The sequence below is a fragment of the Cryptosporidium ryanae genome (genome assembly GCF_009792415.1).
Source record: "Cryptosporidium ryanae isolate 45019 chromosome Unknown contig_11, whole genome shotgun sequence".
In the NCBI taxonomy this organism is placed as follows: domain Eukaryota; phylum Apicomplexa; class Conoidasida; order Eucoccidiorida; family Cryptosporidiidae; genus Cryptosporidium; species Cryptosporidium ryanae.
The window spans coordinates 32,643-52,480 of NW_027125521.1; the positions used below are offsets into that span (position 1 = coordinate 32,643).

The 19,838-nt window shown below is 32.5% G+C and overlaps 8 protein-coding genes across 8 annotated transcripts; 4 read left to right on the forward strand and 4 right to left on the reverse strand.

Moving 5' to 3' along the window:
- Positions 1 to 901: 901 nt before the first annotated feature.
- Positions 902 to 1,930, forward strand: FG386_000122 (DHHC family palmitoyl transferase; the record flags this gene model as incomplete). The annotated part of the gene is made up of 1 exon (XM_067339433.1): positions 902 to 1,930. The coding sequence occupies one exon, from the start codon at positions 902 to 904 to the stop codon at positions 1,928 to 1,930; it is 1,029 nt and encodes a 342-aa protein (XP_067198231.1).
- A 548-nt stretch (positions 1,931 to 2,478) lies between these two features.
- Positions 2,479 to 4,780, reverse strand: FG386_000133 (putative transmembrane protein; the record flags this gene model as incomplete). The annotated part of the gene is made up of 2 exons (XM_067339444.1): positions 2,479 to 4,554; positions 4,721 to 4,780. The coding sequence occupies 2 exons, from the start codon at positions 4,778 to 4,780 to the stop codon at positions 2,479 to 2,481; spliced, it is 2,136 nt and encodes a 711-aa protein (XP_067198242.1).
- An 889-nt stretch (positions 4,781 to 5,669) lies between these two features.
- On the forward strand, positions 5,670 to 6,146 carry FG386_000144 (starch binding domain containing proteinhypothetical protein plant origin; the record flags this gene model as incomplete). Its single annotated transcript, XM_067339455.1, has 1 exon — positions 5,670 to 6,146. The coding sequence occupies one exon, from the start codon at positions 5,670 to 5,672 to the stop codon at positions 6,144 to 6,146; it is 477 nt and encodes a 158-aa protein (XP_067198253.1).
- A 189-nt stretch (positions 6,147 to 6,335) lies between these two features.
- Positions 6,336 to 6,851, reverse strand: FG386_000155 (uncharacterized protein; the record flags this gene model as incomplete). The annotated part of the gene is made up of 1 exon (XM_067339466.1): positions 6,336 to 6,851. One exon carries the CDS (start codon positions 6,849 to 6,851, stop codon positions 6,336 to 6,338), a length of 516 nt encoding a protein of 171 aa, XP_067198264.1.
- Positions 6,852 to 7,712: 861 nt separating this feature from the next.
- FG386_000158 (uncharacterized protein) lies at positions 7,713 to 8,519 on the reverse strand (the record flags this gene model as incomplete). The annotated part of the gene is made up of 1 exon (XM_067339469.1): positions 7,713 to 8,519. One exon carries the CDS (start codon positions 8,517 to 8,519, stop codon positions 7,713 to 7,715), a length of 807 nt encoding a protein of 268 aa, XP_067198267.1.
- Positions 8,520 to 9,458: 939 nt separating this feature from the next.
- FG386_000159 (uncharacterized protein) lies at positions 9,459 to 11,491 on the forward strand (the record flags this gene model as incomplete). The annotated part of the gene is made up of 2 exons (XM_067339470.1): positions 9,459 to 10,580; positions 11,282 to 11,491. The coding sequence occupies 2 exons, from the start codon at positions 9,459 to 9,461 to the stop codon at positions 11,489 to 11,491; spliced, it is 1,332 nt and encodes a 443-aa protein (XP_067198268.1).
- Positions 11,492 to 12,170: 679 nt separating this feature from the next.
- On the reverse strand, positions 12,171 to 17,288 carry FG386_000160 (uncharacterized protein; the record flags this gene model as incomplete). The annotated part of the gene is made up of 1 exon (XM_067339471.1): positions 12,171 to 17,288. The coding sequence occupies one exon, from the start codon at positions 17,286 to 17,288 to the stop codon at positions 12,171 to 12,173; it is 5,118 nt and encodes a 1,705-aa protein (XP_067198269.1).
- A 1,294-nt stretch (positions 17,289 to 18,582) lies between these two features.
- On the forward strand, positions 18,583 to 19,482 carry FG386_000161 (uncharacterized protein; the record flags this gene model as incomplete). Its single annotated transcript, XM_067339472.1, has 1 exon — positions 18,583 to 19,482. The coding sequence occupies one exon, from the start codon at positions 18,583 to 18,585 to the stop codon at positions 19,480 to 19,482; it is 900 nt and encodes a 299-aa protein (XP_067198270.1).
- Between the last annotated feature and the right edge of the window lie 356 nt (positions 19,483 to 19,838).

Sequence of the window (19,838 nt, forward strand, 5' to 3'; positions counted from 1 at the left end):
GTCTCCCTTATAACGGATTTAATAGAATAAAATGATTTACACTTAAAGCAGAGTGTGAATAAAAAATGCTACTAATGAATAGACCAAATCCCCTCAAAATAGCAAAAATAATCGGAAACATCAAAGGTGCAAATTCGGGGAAGACGGAACAACAAAAACTATTTTTTATTTGTAATTGCGTTATTAATTCAAGGTAGGCATTCTCGCCAATTTTATACTTTAAATAGCGTCTGAGAAACTAGTTAGTTTATATTTCAAATGTAAACACCTTATTACACACAATATATAAACGAATTTGTTTATATAATTGCTTCAGGCGGGAAAGACATAACATTTGCAGGCGGCATCCTTGGGAAAAAGGGTGGGGTTACATGCTAAATGTGAGAAGGATCATAAAAAGAATAAAAAAGGCAGAAAAAGAAAGTAAACGAAGTAAAAAAGGTGAAGAAATTTACTTGGAGATTAGGTAATCAAAAGCAAACAGTCGAATTACACGTACTAAAAATAAATAGGTTTAGTATATGCACTATAAATAAACATATATAGAGATTTTGTAGGGCGTGTATGGTTGAAATAAATGCAATTATAATAAACTTGGTTGGAAAAAAAATATTATATAGGTTATAAATTCTAATGTAAAGTTGAGACGTTTTGTTAAGCAGAGATTTCCCTGCAAACTCTGTGAGATAAGTGAATAAGTTATCAAAAGGCTAAGAAAATAAAAATACATCTAGCGAAACAGTGTGAAGGAGGGAGATAGTGAATAAAAGCAAATTAATACAACATACAAAAAATAAGACATATGGAAATTGTTTGAAAAAGAATATTGCTTTGGTTTCTTTTTCTCTTATCTATCTTCTCACCCTGTCTAATCGAAGGATAAAGAGAAGAGAGACTTCAAATGTCAGGATCAAATTACTCTGGTGGTAATTATATGAGTAGGAAGAGGAAAAATGGGGCCTGTTTTCTTATGTTTATTATTACAATGATAATTATATTGTATTCGTGTTATGTTTCAATACTATTGATACCATTATTCGAGATTGATTATATAGGAACAACGGTATCTGTATCATTTCATATTATATTCCTACTATTTATAATATCATTTTATCAGTGCTCGAATACAGAACCCGGAAGAGTTCCAGCAAAATGGGGTTTCAGAGTGGGAGACGAATCGAAAAGACGAAGATATTGCAAAGTGTGTCAGGTTTGGAAACCGGATAGAGCTCATCACTGTTCAGAATGTGGTAAATGTGTACTTAATATGGATCATCATTGTCCTTGGATAAACAATTGTGTTGGATTTTATAATAGAAAATTTTTTATCCAATTACTTATATACGCTCAATTAACATTATTATTCCTATTTGTCCAAGGATCAATTTTTCTAATAGAACAATATATAACTCTATGGCCATATAATGGTGGCATGGATCCTACTCCACTCGGTCGCTCTATAGAGGCTATTAAATTAACAGTGGTTATAATTATGCTTATCATAGTTACTCCCTTGCTTTTGGCACTATTCCCTTTTTCAAGGCTTCATATTGGATTCGTAGTTAGAAACTTAACAACAATTGAAAGCCTAAGTCCTCAAAGTCCGGAGTACGGCAGGTACGATTTGGGTCCGGAAAGAAACATTCAACAGGCCTTTGGGTACAATCCCTTTCACTGGTTTTGTCCCTTTAATACAAGATCCTCTAGACCTGTTGGTGACGGGGTTAGATGGCCAATTAAATTTCCTGAAATGGATGATTTGGAAATGGGTCAAATTCCGATGTATATTGGTGGCTCTAACAATGATAGAGGGAATTTTCATCAAACCGATGGAAGTGGCAATCCAGCAAATAGTTCTTCTGTTTACAAATATGGCAACAACAATGTTTTATCACCTTATTCGAGCAGGGGAGTTTATCATCAAATTTAATACACTTGGAAAAAGAGCTTTATTTTTAAATGGATATTCACATGTTTTTGTTAATTTGTCACATGTGTCGGACACAATGACACTAATTTTTTTTTTAATGAAACACATTATTATATATTAAAGGTATTGAATATAATAGAACAAAGGTAGATATATCACATCTAAATTATAGACTTTTACTATGCCGTTATGCGTACATTACGGTTTATTTGTATCTGTGTAAAAACATGGGTGTTCTTGCACTTATGAGTCATGGGATAACACTAATTACAATTATATAACTGAGAGAATAATAAAAATACAGTGTTATTACAGATGTTAGAATTGTATTTGACTGTTGATAAGAAGCAAACAGGCTCACGGAAAGAGTAGCAACAATTACTATCATTATAATTTGTTAGTTATAATAGGAATTTATATTTATTCTAAATGAGTAGTGAGTGTACATTAAACAAGAAAAAAATAATTAATGTTAAAGCCTTATTTGATTTTTAGTTCGCCATTTTTTATGTTTCTATCGTTTAATATCAAAATCTGTGTAAAAAACATCATGAATAAAGTGACTCTGCACATTTGTACAAACCATTAGAAAGATAGATCAACATCTCGTTGTTTTCTTCTATTCTGTCTATAAGTTCCTTCAATGAAAATTTATCACTAATTTCTTCATTTTGTTGACTATTTTTTGTTTTGTTTCTCGCTACTATTTTCTGGCATATTGAATAAGAATCTTCAGAGAAAACACATAAATTTATGTTTCCATCTTTGTAATTTTGTGAAATATTATTACTTAGCACTTTAATTCTAGTTCCTATTGAATTTGCTTTTTTCTGCATGTTAAACTCATCTTCAATGATATTGTTGCTACTTTTTATACTTAAAAATAATACAGCTCCTAGTGAAATTAATTTTATTAATATTAAAACAGTAAGTAATAGGACAAATACACTAATTAAAATACATACACCAAAGAAGTTCTGGTCTTCAATTATACTTTGGGATATGTTCATTTTTTTCAACACTCCATTGACATTAATAAGTATTATTTCCTTATATTCTCCAGTATAACAGTCATTTTTCACTTTTTCATTTAAAATTATTAATTTTTCCAACACACTTATTAACATTTTATCGATTATCTTAATGACTGGGTCCACTTTTTTCATCATTTCATTAAGTTTTAATAACAGTGAATTTCTCGTTTCGTGGATCTTATCTTTAATCACGTTATCTTGATTATTTAAGATATTGTCATCTGCAGTTTCAACATAAGTATGTTCTTTTTCTGTATTTATATTTTCGCTCAACAGCACTTTTTCACTAAGTTCAGGCTTAATTTCGTTCTTAATTGTTGTATTTAACTCATTTTTCTTTCCGACTGACGTTAACTTATGCTGAATACATGTGGTATTGGTGACTTTTCTCTCAAAGGCACTATTTAATTTGTGAATTAAATCATCGTTGTCTACTTTGTTGTCACCCATGTTGCACTCCCATATAGAAAATAAATGATTTGCAGTGTTATTGTTTAATAAATACACACCACTTAAACCCTCATTTCTCTTCCTACTTTCCGTTTTCAAATAGTTAGATTTGACTTTGTTTCTCACATTTTTATTGATGTTTATTATATTACCAAATAAAATTTCTTGTCTTAATTGATCAATAAATTCGTAATTCAAACATGCATCAAATTCCAACGAACTCGTCTCATTGTTGTACAATATCCTTGCCGTTCCGCCACTGCAATCTTCTATATCATTTGTGTATTTTCTCTCGCTATCGTGAAGTTTCTTGTTTGAAGTGTTTTTCTTTTTAAAGACACGGTTCTTTTGCTTCGAAGAAGATTTTCTCTCATTTTTTGATTTTTCAAGAGATTTATCTTTTGTTCTGATGATACTATTCATTTTTCTGTCATCATTTTCTGTGACATTAGAGTCAGCCTTAATATTACTAAAATTATATTCGACTCTATCCTCTCCTGTTGTTTCTGGCTTGTCTTTAACACCTATATGGTCAATTTGAATATCATGAGAAGCATTCTCGTTCGAAAACACATCACTGCTTTCACTGGTGTAGTGTTTGTCTGTTAACTTTTCCAGTTTTTCTTTGTTACCTGTACTCTTTTCATTCAAGAACTCTTGTACTTCATCTTCATAGGTAGAATCTTCACTCAGTACTTTTTTTGTTTCAGATAACGTTATATTGTTTAAACTGTAGTCGTCCTCGCTGCTCATTTCTAAAAACTCGCTCCAAAATTCGACTTGGCTTTCATTATCAGACTTTTCATATATAACTTCTGCTTCAACGCTTCTGTTAACGCTACCTTCTATATTGTATTCAGCATTATACTCCCCTCCAGAGTAATAGTGGTAATCATAGTTTCCTTCACTACTGTCATTCTCATTAACATCATCATCGCTATCCACAAATTTATGTTTACCTTCCTCATTTCCTGCATGAATCCCGATGTCCAAACTTAGATGCATATCAGAATTGTAATCAACAGAAGGGGGAATTCCAAACGGAAGATTTTCCTCTGTTTCACCAACTATGTTTGAATAATTACTATATTCATCCGTTACTTCTCCCTCATGTTCTTGTATTAATTCAATATTTTCCGCCTAAAATTCATAAAAGAAACGATGAAAATAAAACATAAATGGTTTTTATTTATTTAAAAATAAATAGATGTATCAACGGAATTAGTTTTTGTAAGTTAGGATTATTGAAAATTAATGAATTGGGAGTAAATGCAATTCAAAAATAAAGAGCTTATTGTCAACATACCTGAGTTTCATTTGCAATGCTAATAATAATAAATATCAACAAGTAATAACTCCAACACATTTTAAATCTCCTCCTTTTTATTGGTAACAAAAAAGGAAAGCGTAATATCCTCGACTGCTTATTCCATGTCCTCATAAATGGATGTAATAGCTCGCCAGATCCCTGGTACAACTCAAAATGAAATGTAAAAGTCTATTATTTTAACAAATATGCGTTCTATTGTGAACTTGCAAGAAAAAAAAATCATCGCTTTTGTATTTCTCTGATTCTTCATTACTGTGGGAGGACATAGGCGCCTATTTACACTTTAATTGCATGGCCCTGTAAATGCAGATTATAAATCTAACTCTTTGGACTGATTTAAAGAGGAAAGTAAAACAGAGAGAGGAGACACACTCAAGAAAACGATTTCTTAGTTTTGCCATGTTATCACACCATTTGGTTACTCAGTTGCGACTCACCCTTGTCCTAAAATAGAAAGAATCGACCTGAAAGCGGGAAACCTGCATTATTAATATTTAATATAAATTTGCTTACCTAATATTGAGTTAACTACAACCAGAATAGAAATATTATTTTATGCATACCTTGAAGCAAAAGCAAATATATGTTTTTATTTAATTACATTAGTTAAGGCGGACAGGTGTATTGTTGCCTCGGTTAGAACCCACGGAGGCGTTCAAATATAGAGAGACTAAGTCTGGAAAAATCATAAGCAGCAGTTCGCGTACACTTTTTTCAGTTTACTTTGTCCAGCAAAAGTACATGAATGTAAAACAGAGTTACATTCTGGCCAGAAAAGAGCGTTTATCTGACATACTGTTCGTATAGTACTTGCACTACATAGCATCTGGACGGAAACAAAGGATTTTGTTTTTGTAATAAATTATCTACTTATATTTAGTGGGGTATTTATTCAATATACTGTATTAGCATTAAATCACTTAAAATGGAGCAAAGCAGACAGGAAAGAAGCGAAAATGTTTCGGAGAGCAATAGAGAGAGGATAAGGAAACTATACGAAAAAAAACTTCACGAAAGAAAATTGAGAATATACGAGGAGGCACTGGAGGAGGCAATAAAACGCGAAAAAATGGGGGTGTGTTTGACTATCAAGTTTTGTGTAAAATACGAAACCAGATTTGGTCAGGAACTGAGAGTTGTTGGAAACATAAAGGAGCTCGGGGACTGGGACCTTGAAAAGAGCTTGCCGATGACTTGGACAGAAGGCAGCTTCTGGACAGTGAGCGTTAAGTTATCACAGAACAACATTGAGAACATTGAATACAAGTACATCCTAGTCGACAACAGCTCTAGAAATAGTTACAATTGGGAACCTGGGAAAAATCATTCAGTGCAAATAAACAAGGACTCGCTTCGCGAACTGCAACTCACAGATGCCTGGGGAGGAGGCGGCTTGTATTAAACACTTATAGTCTATAGTATATATACTAATAGTGATAACATTGACAATAGTGCTAATGGTAATTATTAATTTAGACTAATGTTATTTTTCACAAATTTTCCCATTCCTTACATGAAATAATGTCAACCTATTTACTCTTTTCCCTAGAGGGAAACTATTTCTGAAGAATATTCATATTAAAACTAGTGTTTAAACTCCAACCGCCTTTTCAAGATTTTTCAGCCTAATCTCTTTTGCATTCTTCAACTGCCAAGGAGAACCACCCTGAACCTTAATTTCCCATGATGATCTAAATATCGAAATTGAAAAAATATTAATTAATAGAGTGAGAATCCAAACGCCTGTGATAATAAGCGCCATTTTTGTTCCTATGAGTATATCTCCCGTTTTCATCAAACTGTAACACCAAATTGCCCATTGCAATATAATTTGGAACATAACTACAACAGCTGAGAACTGGGACGCGAAGTAAGAAAATCCAGATGCTCTTTTGCCGCAATAGAAACAAATAAACGACAAAAGTGTGGCGAAGGTAAAAAGAGAAGATGATGCCAGTCCGCCAATTTCCTGTATGGGCGTTTGTGAAAATTTACATATTGACAGTGCTCCTGAAAAGAGTAAGAGTATTGTTGTTATTGTACCAGAAACTCCAAGTGGTATACAACAGCAGCATTTACCGTAGTTGGCTGAACCAAAAAAACACATCTTTTCCACTGCTTATCTTAAAATTATATATTTCCACACACGCAAAATTAATTTAACGTCTAATTATATATTAATAATACAATAAATGGTATTACTAATACAGTTGTACAAGTGACTAGTGTTATGTTCACAGATAAATCGTATTTAATTACTAATTACACTACAACTTTTAAAAATAGTGTATTTAACAGAATTAATTAACAAATTTTTTTCCCCCTTAATAATTTACAGATTTTTATGTGGTGTCTACAATTTTACGAGGCTGGATATTTAATATGCCACTTCACCACTTGTATGTAATAAAACTTATTTTAAAATTGATCTCTAATGGGTGTGATGCTAACTATTAAATATTGTTCCAACTTATTACTAGTGCTATTTCTTGTTTGCAATTTAACGCCGACAATGCATTTATCACTTTTGAGTAAAATACACTGCCGTCCGTCTTTTTTTTTGTATGGGAATTCGTCCATATAGGGAGAAAAATTAGATAGCATTTTCAAAGGGTCTGGAATCGCACTCTAATTCCTCAAATTTTAAAGCTTATGTGTTAATACGGACAATCTAATATAGAAATAAGTAGATAAGCATATAATATATGTGTTCTAAGTAATTCGTCTAGTGAATTTAACGTGTTCTAGTGCACGTTTGTAGTAGAGCAGAGGCTGAGCTCACTCCAAGTCGCTTGTTTCTTGAGTTGAGCGAGCCTGATACATGTGGCTCAGTCTATTCCCTTTTTGGAACGTTGATTTTTAGGTTATGCAGTATATAAACGTTTATTCCAGTGTACATCAAAAAACATGTCGTTCCGCATTATTGAGTGATGGGTAATGTTCAGCGACAGTAAGTCAGACCCACGACTTAGTCTTCATTTAAATCTTCGTCCTTCTCTTCATCTTCGCTCCCGTTCTCTTCGTCGTCCTCATGTTCCTTGTAAACCCCGTTGCAGTCCTCGTCTTCGGACTCATCCTCCTCTTCCCCCTCTTCCTCCTCTTCCCCCTCTTCCTCCTCTTCCTCCTCTTCCTCCTCTTCCTCCTCTTCCTCCTCTTCCTCCTCTTCATCGCAAACAACTTCATTCTCAAATTGGTATGTAATCAGAGCGTTATCGGAGTCTGAAGAAATCTTTTTGCATATTTCTGAAATTGTTTTGTTCTCGTCAAAAACACGATTGTAAATGTCCAATATCGCTTGGAGATTAATAAGATCCTTATTGTAACTTAATCTCATAGTAATAATTTCGTTGAGTCTTTCCATTTGGTTTAAAATCATTTTTGTGCTACTTACGTTACAACTTGAGGATGAGTTTAAAACTTTTGATATCTTAATTATTAGCACGAACATCCAATTTGACAAATCCAACAACTTCATGGGGTTGCCCTCTATTCTGTCCATTACTTCCTCAAAAAGTTCTAGACATAAGGAATCCTTCAGCTTCATTACAGATGCCTTTATAGTCTCTAAGTTATTATGGGAAAAAGCATTTTCAAGCATTTTTTTGTCCTTACTTTTTATCCCCTGAAGCAGAATACTGTATATTGTCATCTTTTCATCTGCACTTTTGTCAGCCTCACTGTCCGCATTCCCACCAACGCCGTTAACAACCTCTATTTTCCTGTACTTTCTTCCTTCACTAGGCTCCTCCCTATTCTCCTCCTCCCTATTCTCCATTTTTTTTTTAGCTAAATTCAAGTTAAATAGATGGCTATCTTTGTCTCTCTTGTCGTTTCGATCCTCCTCTCATTACTTCCAATTTACCTAATTTAATAATTTACCTTGCTATTTCTATCCAGGTTAATTTCTGACTATTGTATTCGGTCAACATGGATTTAAAAAATACCAGACATTTCCACTATAAGCTATATTTAAACATACGCTACACATTGGCCAGCAGTATATTTAAAACTAATAGGAAGCATACCCATATATACATTTTACTTATTCAGTTTACATATACAAGAGGCGCCAACCGCTGTATTTCAAAAGAAATCGCCAGTCGCCAGGTTTAAAATGTGACCCTCGAAACAGAAAGTGGATGAAGGAAAACAGATAAGGAGACCAGAAATATTTCTATATTTACATCTGTCAATCTTTTTGCGATCAGCAAGGGAGCACCACCAAGGTGTGAGAGTTTGTACGTGATTTACGTAAATCGAGAAAGGATTTGATTGTTCAGTATTCAACCGCGGAAGCACTTGTGGTCGATAATTCAGCTTGAACAAACAAGGTAGAGGCGAGGTATTGCTTATTTTTAGTTAAATTTGTCCCGGCTGAACTGATCGTCCGGTTTACCGGGTTGTATGGATCCAGATCGTTGAAATGGCAATTGCATGAGTTTGCAGTGGCTTTCTGCAGTTTTGTAAATGAACTGCATTTACATATATAAAATGCACGTGTTTACCGTATGTCTATATAACAAATATAAAAACACTAGGAGTGACTCTATTTAAGATTGTTACTCTCTCCTTAGGTGAACAGGGCACCACATACACACAAGTGCAGTTATTACCATCTCTTCTGCACATCATTGTAATTTAGTTTCTTTGTTGCTTGTTTCTCTATTTCATGGAACAAGGGAACTAATTGGTTGTAGGAATCAAAAGGATTAGAATGGTTAACATTTTAAGCAATATAGGTAAATTGGAAATGGATTTGAATTCCAATATAAGCAATGATATGTTGTCCTCGAATGAGTCTGTTGGCAACAATACAGAAGGTTTATTTGGAACGGTTCCAATATTAGTTCAAAAGCCACCATCGAATGTGGAAAGTAGCATATTGAGGATCTTCCCGAACGAGAGCGATAGGGAGATATTCAACAAAGGGATTCCATTAATAATGTTTTGTGGACTTGGGCAAAGTGGGAAAACATCTATTATACAAATACTATACAGAAAGATGTCGCCTTACGAGACTATGTCATTGCCAAGCACAAAACAAGGCAATATACTTGAGATAAATGGAGATTCGAAGCTTTTTCCCTCAATAGGACTAATAGACTTACCGGGAAGTGGCCAAACTCAGGACACACTTTTAAACGAGGACATACTTGAAAAGGTATCGCTGATTATATTTGTAATCGACTCACGGAATAATCCATATAACGATGAAATTTTGAGAGCCAAAAAACTGTTTAAAAAGGCACTAAAAATAAACAAAAATATATACCTTGAAATATTTATGCACAAAACTGATAATGAAGCGTTTTCAATAGATGACTCCTATATTGAATATAAAAGGGACATTCACGAAAAAATCTCTGGTTACATATTCCAATACGGATTTGACGTTGATATTCGTTACCACTTCACTTCTATATACAACGATTCTATTATAGAAGCGTTTAGTAAGGTAATTCAAAGAGTCTCCCCGAATACTCAAACACTGGAAAGACTCTTAGATGTACTTGTTTTATCATCTTCCCTCGAGAAAGCCTTGCTCATGGATATACACTCAAGAACATTCATTGCATGCGACTCGTCTTTGTTCGATCCTATTGGCTTTGAGCTTTGCGCCGATATCCTAAACGTAATTACAGAAATAACTGGAATTTACTCGCCCAATATAAGTATTTCAAAAACTTCCAAGATATCTTGTTCTGTTAAACTTGACACTGGACATTTTTTATACATTAAGAACATTGACCACAACATCCTTGTTGCTTGTGTCATTAGAAACGAACACATTAAAGATTCAAGTCTAATTGATATAAATATTGAAATATTTAAACAAGTACTTTTTCAAAAGTTTATTAGCGACAAATAACTACTTTAGCTTTACGGTCTATCTGTGAGTTTTACAGGCTGCTCGTCTGAATTGTAATTCCATATCTCTAATCAAATTTAATTCAAATTCCCTCATTTTCGCACTGTTTGCTAATTTCATACTTCATTGCACTGTCGCAACTATATTCAAAATTACTCGCTTTTCACAAGCTCCTACTACACAGCGCTCAAGCAACCACGAACCAACAAAATCCCTCCTCCACACATCCCGCTTGTGTTTCTACCCATTACATTCTACACAGAATTTTACGGACTTGTCACTCCATACTCCCATTATGAGCGGGTACCGCCTGAACACCCCCTCCATCCGACTATATTTCAATTTATCCTGCTTTACTGTACAAACGGGAAAACGCTACAACCGATACTGTTACTATAATGAAATTAGGTACAATCTAAGTCAATTAAGTACTGCTGTACAACCAGCTCTTTAATTCAGAAACCTTATCTATCTCAAAACTTTGGAGTAATTTACCAGTAAATTGAATTTACCCAACTATTGCCGTTTCGCGTAGGAGTAACTGCGCCAGTATTATTTATTTTTCGTCATTTCATTACACTTACACTATCAACAAACCGAGAATCCACACCACTTAAAAAATGGAATCAAACCTTCAAAACATTACTCACAACAGGAAACAAATCGAGGAGCCCTACGATCCTTCATGCTCATTCTGCAAAATATACTACAGAAGGATACTAGGTCTTGAAAACGAACTTCAAATACTTACGAACAACATATACTCCCTCTTCAAGACAGCCAAGGAAGAGATACAAAGAAAAAACAAACTAATTGAGGAAAAAGATAACATCATTAACGAACTCAAACTCACAATCCACAACTCAAATGTCAAATGACGTTCTATATAAATCACTTATTTCATTTGTTGCAACTACTGCTTTTTATTATTCATACTACACAGTAATTCCTGCCCTCATTCTTTTTCTTCAGATCTAGAAAAGATGATTTGTTCATTGGAATTACGTAGTAGAATAGAAATATCTAACATTAAACGTAATTTGTATTTACTACTATCTATTGTCATACCTTGAATTATAATGATACCTTTCATACTTCTAATTTCAAATACTATCTACCATTTTTATCGTGGCACCCCACCAGTTATTGAGCCTTCTTTCGATTCCAAACCAGAAGAAAGTGATTCAAAAGGTTGCACGTATGGTTAGTCACTAATGGGACAAACACTGGGACATGACATACTCGGTGCCACCGAGCCCATAATTTCTATACTCGTTATCTCTTCTACACCACAACCCAATCCATTCATATTGCGGCCATCCAAACCACGTCTCTTCATATAATACATAACATCTAATCTAATCCAAGTTTTATGCCTACTTTGTATGTTGGTGAAGCATGACCGTTCTCAAAAGTCCAGGCGAACCGCCACTTCTCAAAGCATCTAATTTCCCAGCATAAAAGCAGGCCCTGCTGGGAATCGAACCCAGATCACAGGAATCAGAATCCTGGGTGATAACCATTACACTACAGGGCCCAACGCCACGTCCCGTGCAATTACTTTTCGTATAAGTTTCTTGGTATATAGTATTGTGAATTAGTTTGTATTTCTGAATCAAAATATTTATAGTTCCTATACGGATCCTTCCAACGAATATCTCTATTAACATCAACTGCTTTAATACCATCACCCATTGGCAACATTAATTCTGCTGCTACTTCTGAACTGTACTGTGGTAATATATTATAATCAATATTTGATTCTATTTTTCTGATATGCAAATTATTTTTATTGCCAACATTTTTTATATTGAAATTATTACCTATGTTAATTTTTCTGTTCTTATTCTCAATATTTTTACAATTGGCTCCATTAATATTCATGCTGTTTATACCTGAATTAATACGAATATTACAACTATTGATATTGTTATTATTTCCAATATCATTGTTATTATTTTTAAGATTAATATTATTATTATATATGGTTTGATAGGCTTTTAGTCCGTATTTTGTCTTTTCTTGTAACTTATCACTCAAATTATTCTCACTTATTGATGTATAATCCAGTGTGGATATTGTTTCAGGATATACAAGTGCAATGATGTATTTTTTGTGAAACTTTGATAACAAAATTCTTATTAAATTTAGCATTATATTTATTTCCATAATATTTGCTTTTCCTGATAATACTTTTTTTACTAGCAATGAACACCATTCATATCCACTATACAACTCTTTTTTTAATATCATTTTATATATATCACTACATATGTCAACAATTGACATCGTTGGTTCTGATGTTATTAAACCCCAGTATATCTCCTTTTCTTGAGATTTATGTGCCATTTGTCTCGGGCTCATTACTACTGATGCTCCAAAATAATTTGAACTTGATCCTATTCCACTTTCTATTGTATTTTTACTTGATATATTTTCATATATATTTGTATTTATATTACAATAATCTATATAGCCATAATCTGTAAAATCAACTATTCTCTTATTTATCATTCTTTGTGATATACTATCTTTTTCCATTAATTCTTGTTCTATTCCTAAGTATTCATTACATTCACTTATATTTGAATTAAATTTTCCACAAATTCGCGAATCATCTCTGTGATAAGTTATATTTCTCCCAAATGTTAAATCTTTAACAAATGGTGATGAACTTGTACTCACTGCTAATGATTTAAATGATATCAATAATTTTACGAAATCATCTTGAGGTATAGAAAAAATTGCGATTACTATTTCATATTTCAATACCCATAATATACGATTATACCATATTTGCTTTTCATCACTATTTTCGTTTAATTTACTCCCTAATCCATTTATATTTGTCATTAATCTATTTAATAATGATCTACACATTGACAGTGCCTCATCTCTATACTTTGCTGTTACTATATCATATACCGACTTTTCCATTATTAATATGTCATCATATATTAATGTTATTGGCAATTTTGTCCAATACGGATTCATATTTATGCCTTCTGGCATACCATTTGAAATGTTTTTTATATTATTATTATTATTATTATTATTATTCATTCCTATTTCTTTGTCAACCAAATTATTTTGTCTATCTAGACAAACCAAATCATACACAACTTGATATTGATACTCATCGTCTATTTCTGTTTCCCTGTTTTGTAAGTTTAATGGTGGAAACATCAAATCTCTACAACCTAATAGTATTTTGCAACCCGTTGACATCATTAATAGTTTTATAGTTAATTTATGACTTGGACCCAAATATTTATCTAACTCAGGTATGCAACTCAAAAGTATTCTCAGTGCATCAGAGTACCTCCCACACCTTATGGTTGCTTCACCAATTATATATCTACATATTGATTCTAAATATATTTGTTTTTTCGTACCTTTTATTGTTGATCTTAGCATTTTTTCGCCTGTAACTATCGTAGATGAATATTTACCCATTCTCAATGTTGATAGTGCTGAAAATCTCAAAGCTATCATTATCATCCAATGTACTGAGTCATCTTGTGACACTTCTCTTAATAATGGTGTCAATATTTTTTCAACCTGTGTTGAATTTGATAAACAATTTTTATAATCACCGTTTATATAATATAAAAGTGAGAAACACAACTGTAATTTTGTTAAAATCAGACAGTTTCTATAATTTCCATATAATTGATTTAATAATGTACTCATATAATTAAATTCAACAATTGCCTCTTCTAGTTTGTTCATTCTTATTAGACATTGTATTTTCAGTGACAATATAAATACACGAAATTTAGGAGTTTCTGGAGTATATAATATTGATACATGACATATACTTAGACATTGCTCCAAATTATTATGTTGTAAGGCCAAATAACCTATATTTAACAATATAAATAACATACTCTCTAAATCTTCACCTGCGTATCTTTTTGCTATTAACAAATAATATAACGACTTGTAACAATCATAATACCATTCACATTTTACATTCTTTAAATTCTTATCTTTTTCCCCATCTATTATATATTTATCCTCCTTATATTCATTTACAAATGGTTTACATTTTGGATGACATGGCGTTGCATATCCCTCTAAATTCGCTTTTAGTACACTTATATTACCTGTAGTAACGATATTGCTGTAAATTGGATTGTACAAAATACTTGAATGTGAGAATAAGTAATAGTTTTCTGAAGTATTATTTATTTCATCATTATCCTTTCCGTTACTATCATTTTTAATATCATATTCAACCATATCTCCCTCCCGTGTTTTTTTTGATGATGATAAAAATATTCTGTTCCATGTCGGTATTCTCAATCTCCAAATATATTGGCACAATACTGTTTTACAAATATTTATACTTTTTAACGTTCTCGGTATTATTATCTTTATTTTTGGGTAATAACCTCTTATAATACTTGTCTCATTCCAAGCAAACGCCTGGTTTTCAGAATAATTAGATAATTCATTACTACTAAAATAACTTTTATTTGAATTGTTACCAAATATATTTAATATTGGTGATTGATCGTGGATATTACCTATTATTTGTTCTTTTAATGAATTTTTTTTTAGTTTTTGAGTATGGGACAGTGTATATTTGATATATTTAACCTGAGGAAATAAAAAATCCGACCCTATATTTACCTCAGAAAAATCACATAAATCATCTATTTTTAATGGAAGCCTTAGTATACCGTCAGAATTTACCACTTTTGAATTAAAAAGTATTCCCAGATGATATTGAAGTGAAAAAAATAATGGTGTTAATTGTATGTTCGATTTGTTTATTATTATCTTTAATTTGTTTAACTGAAATCTTTTTACTGCTGATGGAATTATTTTGGAATTCCAGTATATATTAGACTCATCTGTATTACACAATATTTTGTTCAAATAATCTATTAATAATATTTGTATTGTTTCTTCATTCACTAATGTCTGATCCCTAAATGATATATGTATCTCCTCTTCCCACAATCTTTTTATTGTTCTTGCTATTATCTCCTTTAGTGCCGTATTTTTTATTGGTTCTATTACATTCGATTGTGCCAATTTACCTAATCCATAACCTATATTTATTCCGTAGTTATGGAGTAATTCGGTTATTTCCCATGGATCGTGAAATCCTACGTACAAATCATTTATTGTTGGAAGTAAATCCTTAACTAATCTTAATCTCATTGTCTGACTTGCGTTGTATAGAACTGAGTGTCTTGATATCCCGAAATTCTTTTTTGTTGAATCTGTATTCACATAATCATTCGTTGGGTCGCCTCTTTTTGAATTTAAAAATAATGGTAACGAAACAGTTGATGGAAGCGGTGAATGTATGTATGTCAAAACAAATTCCGCTCTTAGTCTTTTAAGTGGCTGTGCTTCTTTGTCCTCATTTATATATAATGGAAGCATCTCACCACAATGCCTAATGAAATATAACCCATCTGTCCTATGTTGCCATAATTTAAAGTGATATTTTATCCCATAGTATTTATAAAGATCAGTTGTTTCTATTGGAAAAGGCCAACCCTGAATATTTAGTTGTTCAGATGCAAAATTCAATTGATTCGCTAATTCTTGATTATATGTTAATAATGAATCGAAAAGTATGTTCACATCTTTTTTACTTTTACTGTTTACCACGTTAAAATCATAAAATGTACTGCCTATATCCTCTAAGTTTGAAAGTTCATTTCTTGGAATTGTTGATAATTTTAGTACCTCTTTCAATATATCTTTAGGCTTTGGAACAAATGGAACAAGAGGTTCGCAGTAGACCGAATATCCCATGTATTTCACTATAGCACATATAGGAAGAGAAAACAATGATTTTGACCCTATTTGGATTAATATGTCGCAAAATGCTTTTTTTGATTTAAATTCATTATTGTACAGTCTTTTTGCTATTTCTCTTGAAATCCCTTTTCTTTTGCTTCCCAATATTATAGTAAATACTATACTATCAAAAACAAACACTCTGTCATCATCAAATAATGGTTTATAAATGCTCCAAAGGTCTGGATTTGATGAACTTGTTATCTCATAATAAGCCTTAGAAACACCACTGTTGAATGAGGGGTGACAATGTAAAAGAGCTACTGTTGATGCCCTTGCTGCAGCATAAAACATTCCAATTTCTTTTAAAAATAACAAATCTGATTCTATAAATTTAGAATTGTCCACCTTGAATCCCATATTTAAATTTGAATGTCCGTCTCTCCACGTCCAATTCAGCCTTTGATACCAGTTATTACTTAAACACGTATTGCTTGGGGGTCCAGGAGTCAATATTGATTTCAGTGGATGACCATCACTTACTTCCCAGCTCACTGGCGGAAGTTCTAGTTCATTGGCTCCATCAGGAACTTCAAGAAAACCCTTAGATTTGTATTTAGTGGCAGTTGATCTCGTGTTTCTAAGTTTCAGTTTTTGTTTACCTATAAATTTTGATGCTGATTTCAGTAAACTTAAGTTTCTACATGTTATTTCTCTTTCATATGTCGCACAGTTTGTTTTATCAATAAACTCTTCAAACCACATATCTGGGTTTATTCTTAAAACATGATTTTTGTAGAAATTTAAGTTTTGATTCTCTGAGTCCCATAGCTGTTCTGGTCTCTCAAATGTATCTTTAATCTTTTCATTATTTGGAAGTTCTACTGCCGGGCTTTTAACAAACTCCATTCTTATTCTTAATATTTGGTATGTATTGCCTCACGGCAAATAGTAAATTTAATAATCTAACCCCTTATTTTATTAGTTGCTTTATTGCCTTCTCTTTCGCATCTGTCACCAAATTTAGCTTTTTTTATCTCCTTATTTTCCTGCATGCAACTTACAATCTTTTGCAGACATTAGCGCCGCAACTTGCCACATTATAAGGCGGGAATTGTTTAAACTAATTCAATAAGCAAGACTAAAGGACAACGTTGAAAGATAAATTAACAATAAAAGGAAGTCATATAAGTACACTTTACTATTGACACGAGGAGAAGGTGTAGCGAGTAACTCAGCATTGAAATGTCAATTGGGCGTGTGAACTTTATGTTATGTCAAGTAAACATCAAGTGATTTTCGTTTCAAAAAAATCACAAAAAAACTTTAAAGGCAAGTAAAGTTAATAATTTAAGGTGATAACGGTAATTTGAATAGAAAGATATCCACTTCATATTTATCTTCATATCATCTTAACTAGTAAAAAGTTACCATTTTCCCGCCATTTAAAGGAATGTTAGTGGCCTATACGAGCACTAAGTCGGGAAATGGTTATTCTATGTATACTTTTACAATATAATTCAAGGCAATATTTGGATGGTTTCCCTGTTTATAGGAAACTGGAGGGGTTTATAGTGGTAGATCTTTGATTTCACCCTCTGGCTTTGGGCGGAAAAACAACGTAAACACCACCCTTTCAGAGCCGACTTTCTGCGCATATGAGATTAATTCATAGAATAAACAATATTAGGATATAATTAGTACATTTTAGCGTTTATCAGGTACGAAAAATTTGAAAATATTGCTATTTATGCAGCAGTTTGAGCATAAAACTTTTGGATAAATATTTTTCCGTTCGTTTCTGGAAGGCAAGATAACGAACTGAGACAGATTGAGTAGTTCGCTTTTTCCATGGAGACTGGTAGCGAGAGATTGTATATATAAAGGACGAGTAGTGCTAGATACTGAAAAATAAATTAATTTCAAAATAATTAGTATAAATTTTCTTTCCTGCAATAATTAAAGGTTATGACTGGAGACACAATGCCTTGACTGTATGTCACAGCATATTTATATTACTTTTTACTAAGGGCGCTGAGAAATAAGACTAAAAATAGAAATACAAATATAATTATTAAGGTGGTAATTTCCCTTGTACTTTAAACAAGTTTGTTGTCTAATTTTAAATCTAGAAGGCAAGTTCAAAACTCTAGTATGTTTGACGTAACAACCAGATAAAAAGCTTTGTCAAAAATTTGAGTTAATGAATTTGAGTTTTACCACTTTTTTACTTATATATAGTATATTTATATATTCAATAGGGAATTTTGAATATGAAGTCACGAAAAATCAGGTAAAACCTATTTTTAACTCATGCTTTCTAAAGTTAACTGCAGCTGGTGGTGGATCACCTGAGCTCCCCCGGAAAAGGGGCTCAGAAAACACAGAGGTCAGTTCAAGCATGATGAGTGCCATGAAAATGCTTTCCTTAGACGAAGAAGGGGATAGTTACGAATTGGAGTCTTCACTGATAAAAGTATGTCAATCTCTAAGGGAATGTATTGAACCACATGACAGTGATGAAATCTCAGTCAGTGGGCTTAAGGAAATGATCAGGAGTGAAATAGTTAGTGAAACAGGTTTTGACAAGGAACCGGTTACTGACAAAGATTTTTTAAAAAAACTCAAGTCAATGAAAAAGAAGTACTACAAAAAATGGACTATTTCCCAAGAAACAGGTTTTAAACTGGAAAGCTTATTATGTGAATTGGAAAAAAAACAAAGCACTTCCAAATATCTTGACAAAGACGACATTCGTGCACTACAGGAACAGATTTTCAAAACCAATCAGGAGATTGAGGCACTTGGCCTTATCAAGTCTGCTCTCGAGAAAAGATATAAAATGCTGCTAGATATTGAAGAGGAGATCACCACAAAAAGGGGAAGATCTCATTGTCGCACAGGTGACACGTCTCGCCACTCTTCAGTTTCTTTAACAAGAAGAGAACAAAGGCGTCAATGCGAATATTCTTCTGATGACAGTGACTCGAGTCCGTCTCATATTCATGGTCAAAAAACAGGTGTCTATGGCGTTAAACATGTTCATGTCCGTGGTTTGACAGGCAAGAAGAAAAGGCATAGAAGAAAGAAGAGCACAGTTTGATATCTTCCTCTTTCAAAATATTATGTTCAATTTATATATTTGAAGACGAGTTATGGGTGTTCGAAGATAGTTATTAATTTGATCATTGTTATATTAAATTGGCCAATTGTTTATATTATTTTTTCGATTTTTTATTCTTGACTATTTAAAGTTTTACAAGTAGCCGAATAAATTTTAATTAACATTACAACTTATTTTGATTTAAGAAGAGAATTTAGTGATTTCGAGATTTTATGCGGTTGGTTAATATAAATCCGATATGAATTGATGGTCTTTTTATAATTATTTAATTTGATATTTTGTCCATTAGTTTTAGTGGACAAAAAATGTATCATGTGTTTCATTTCAATACACTT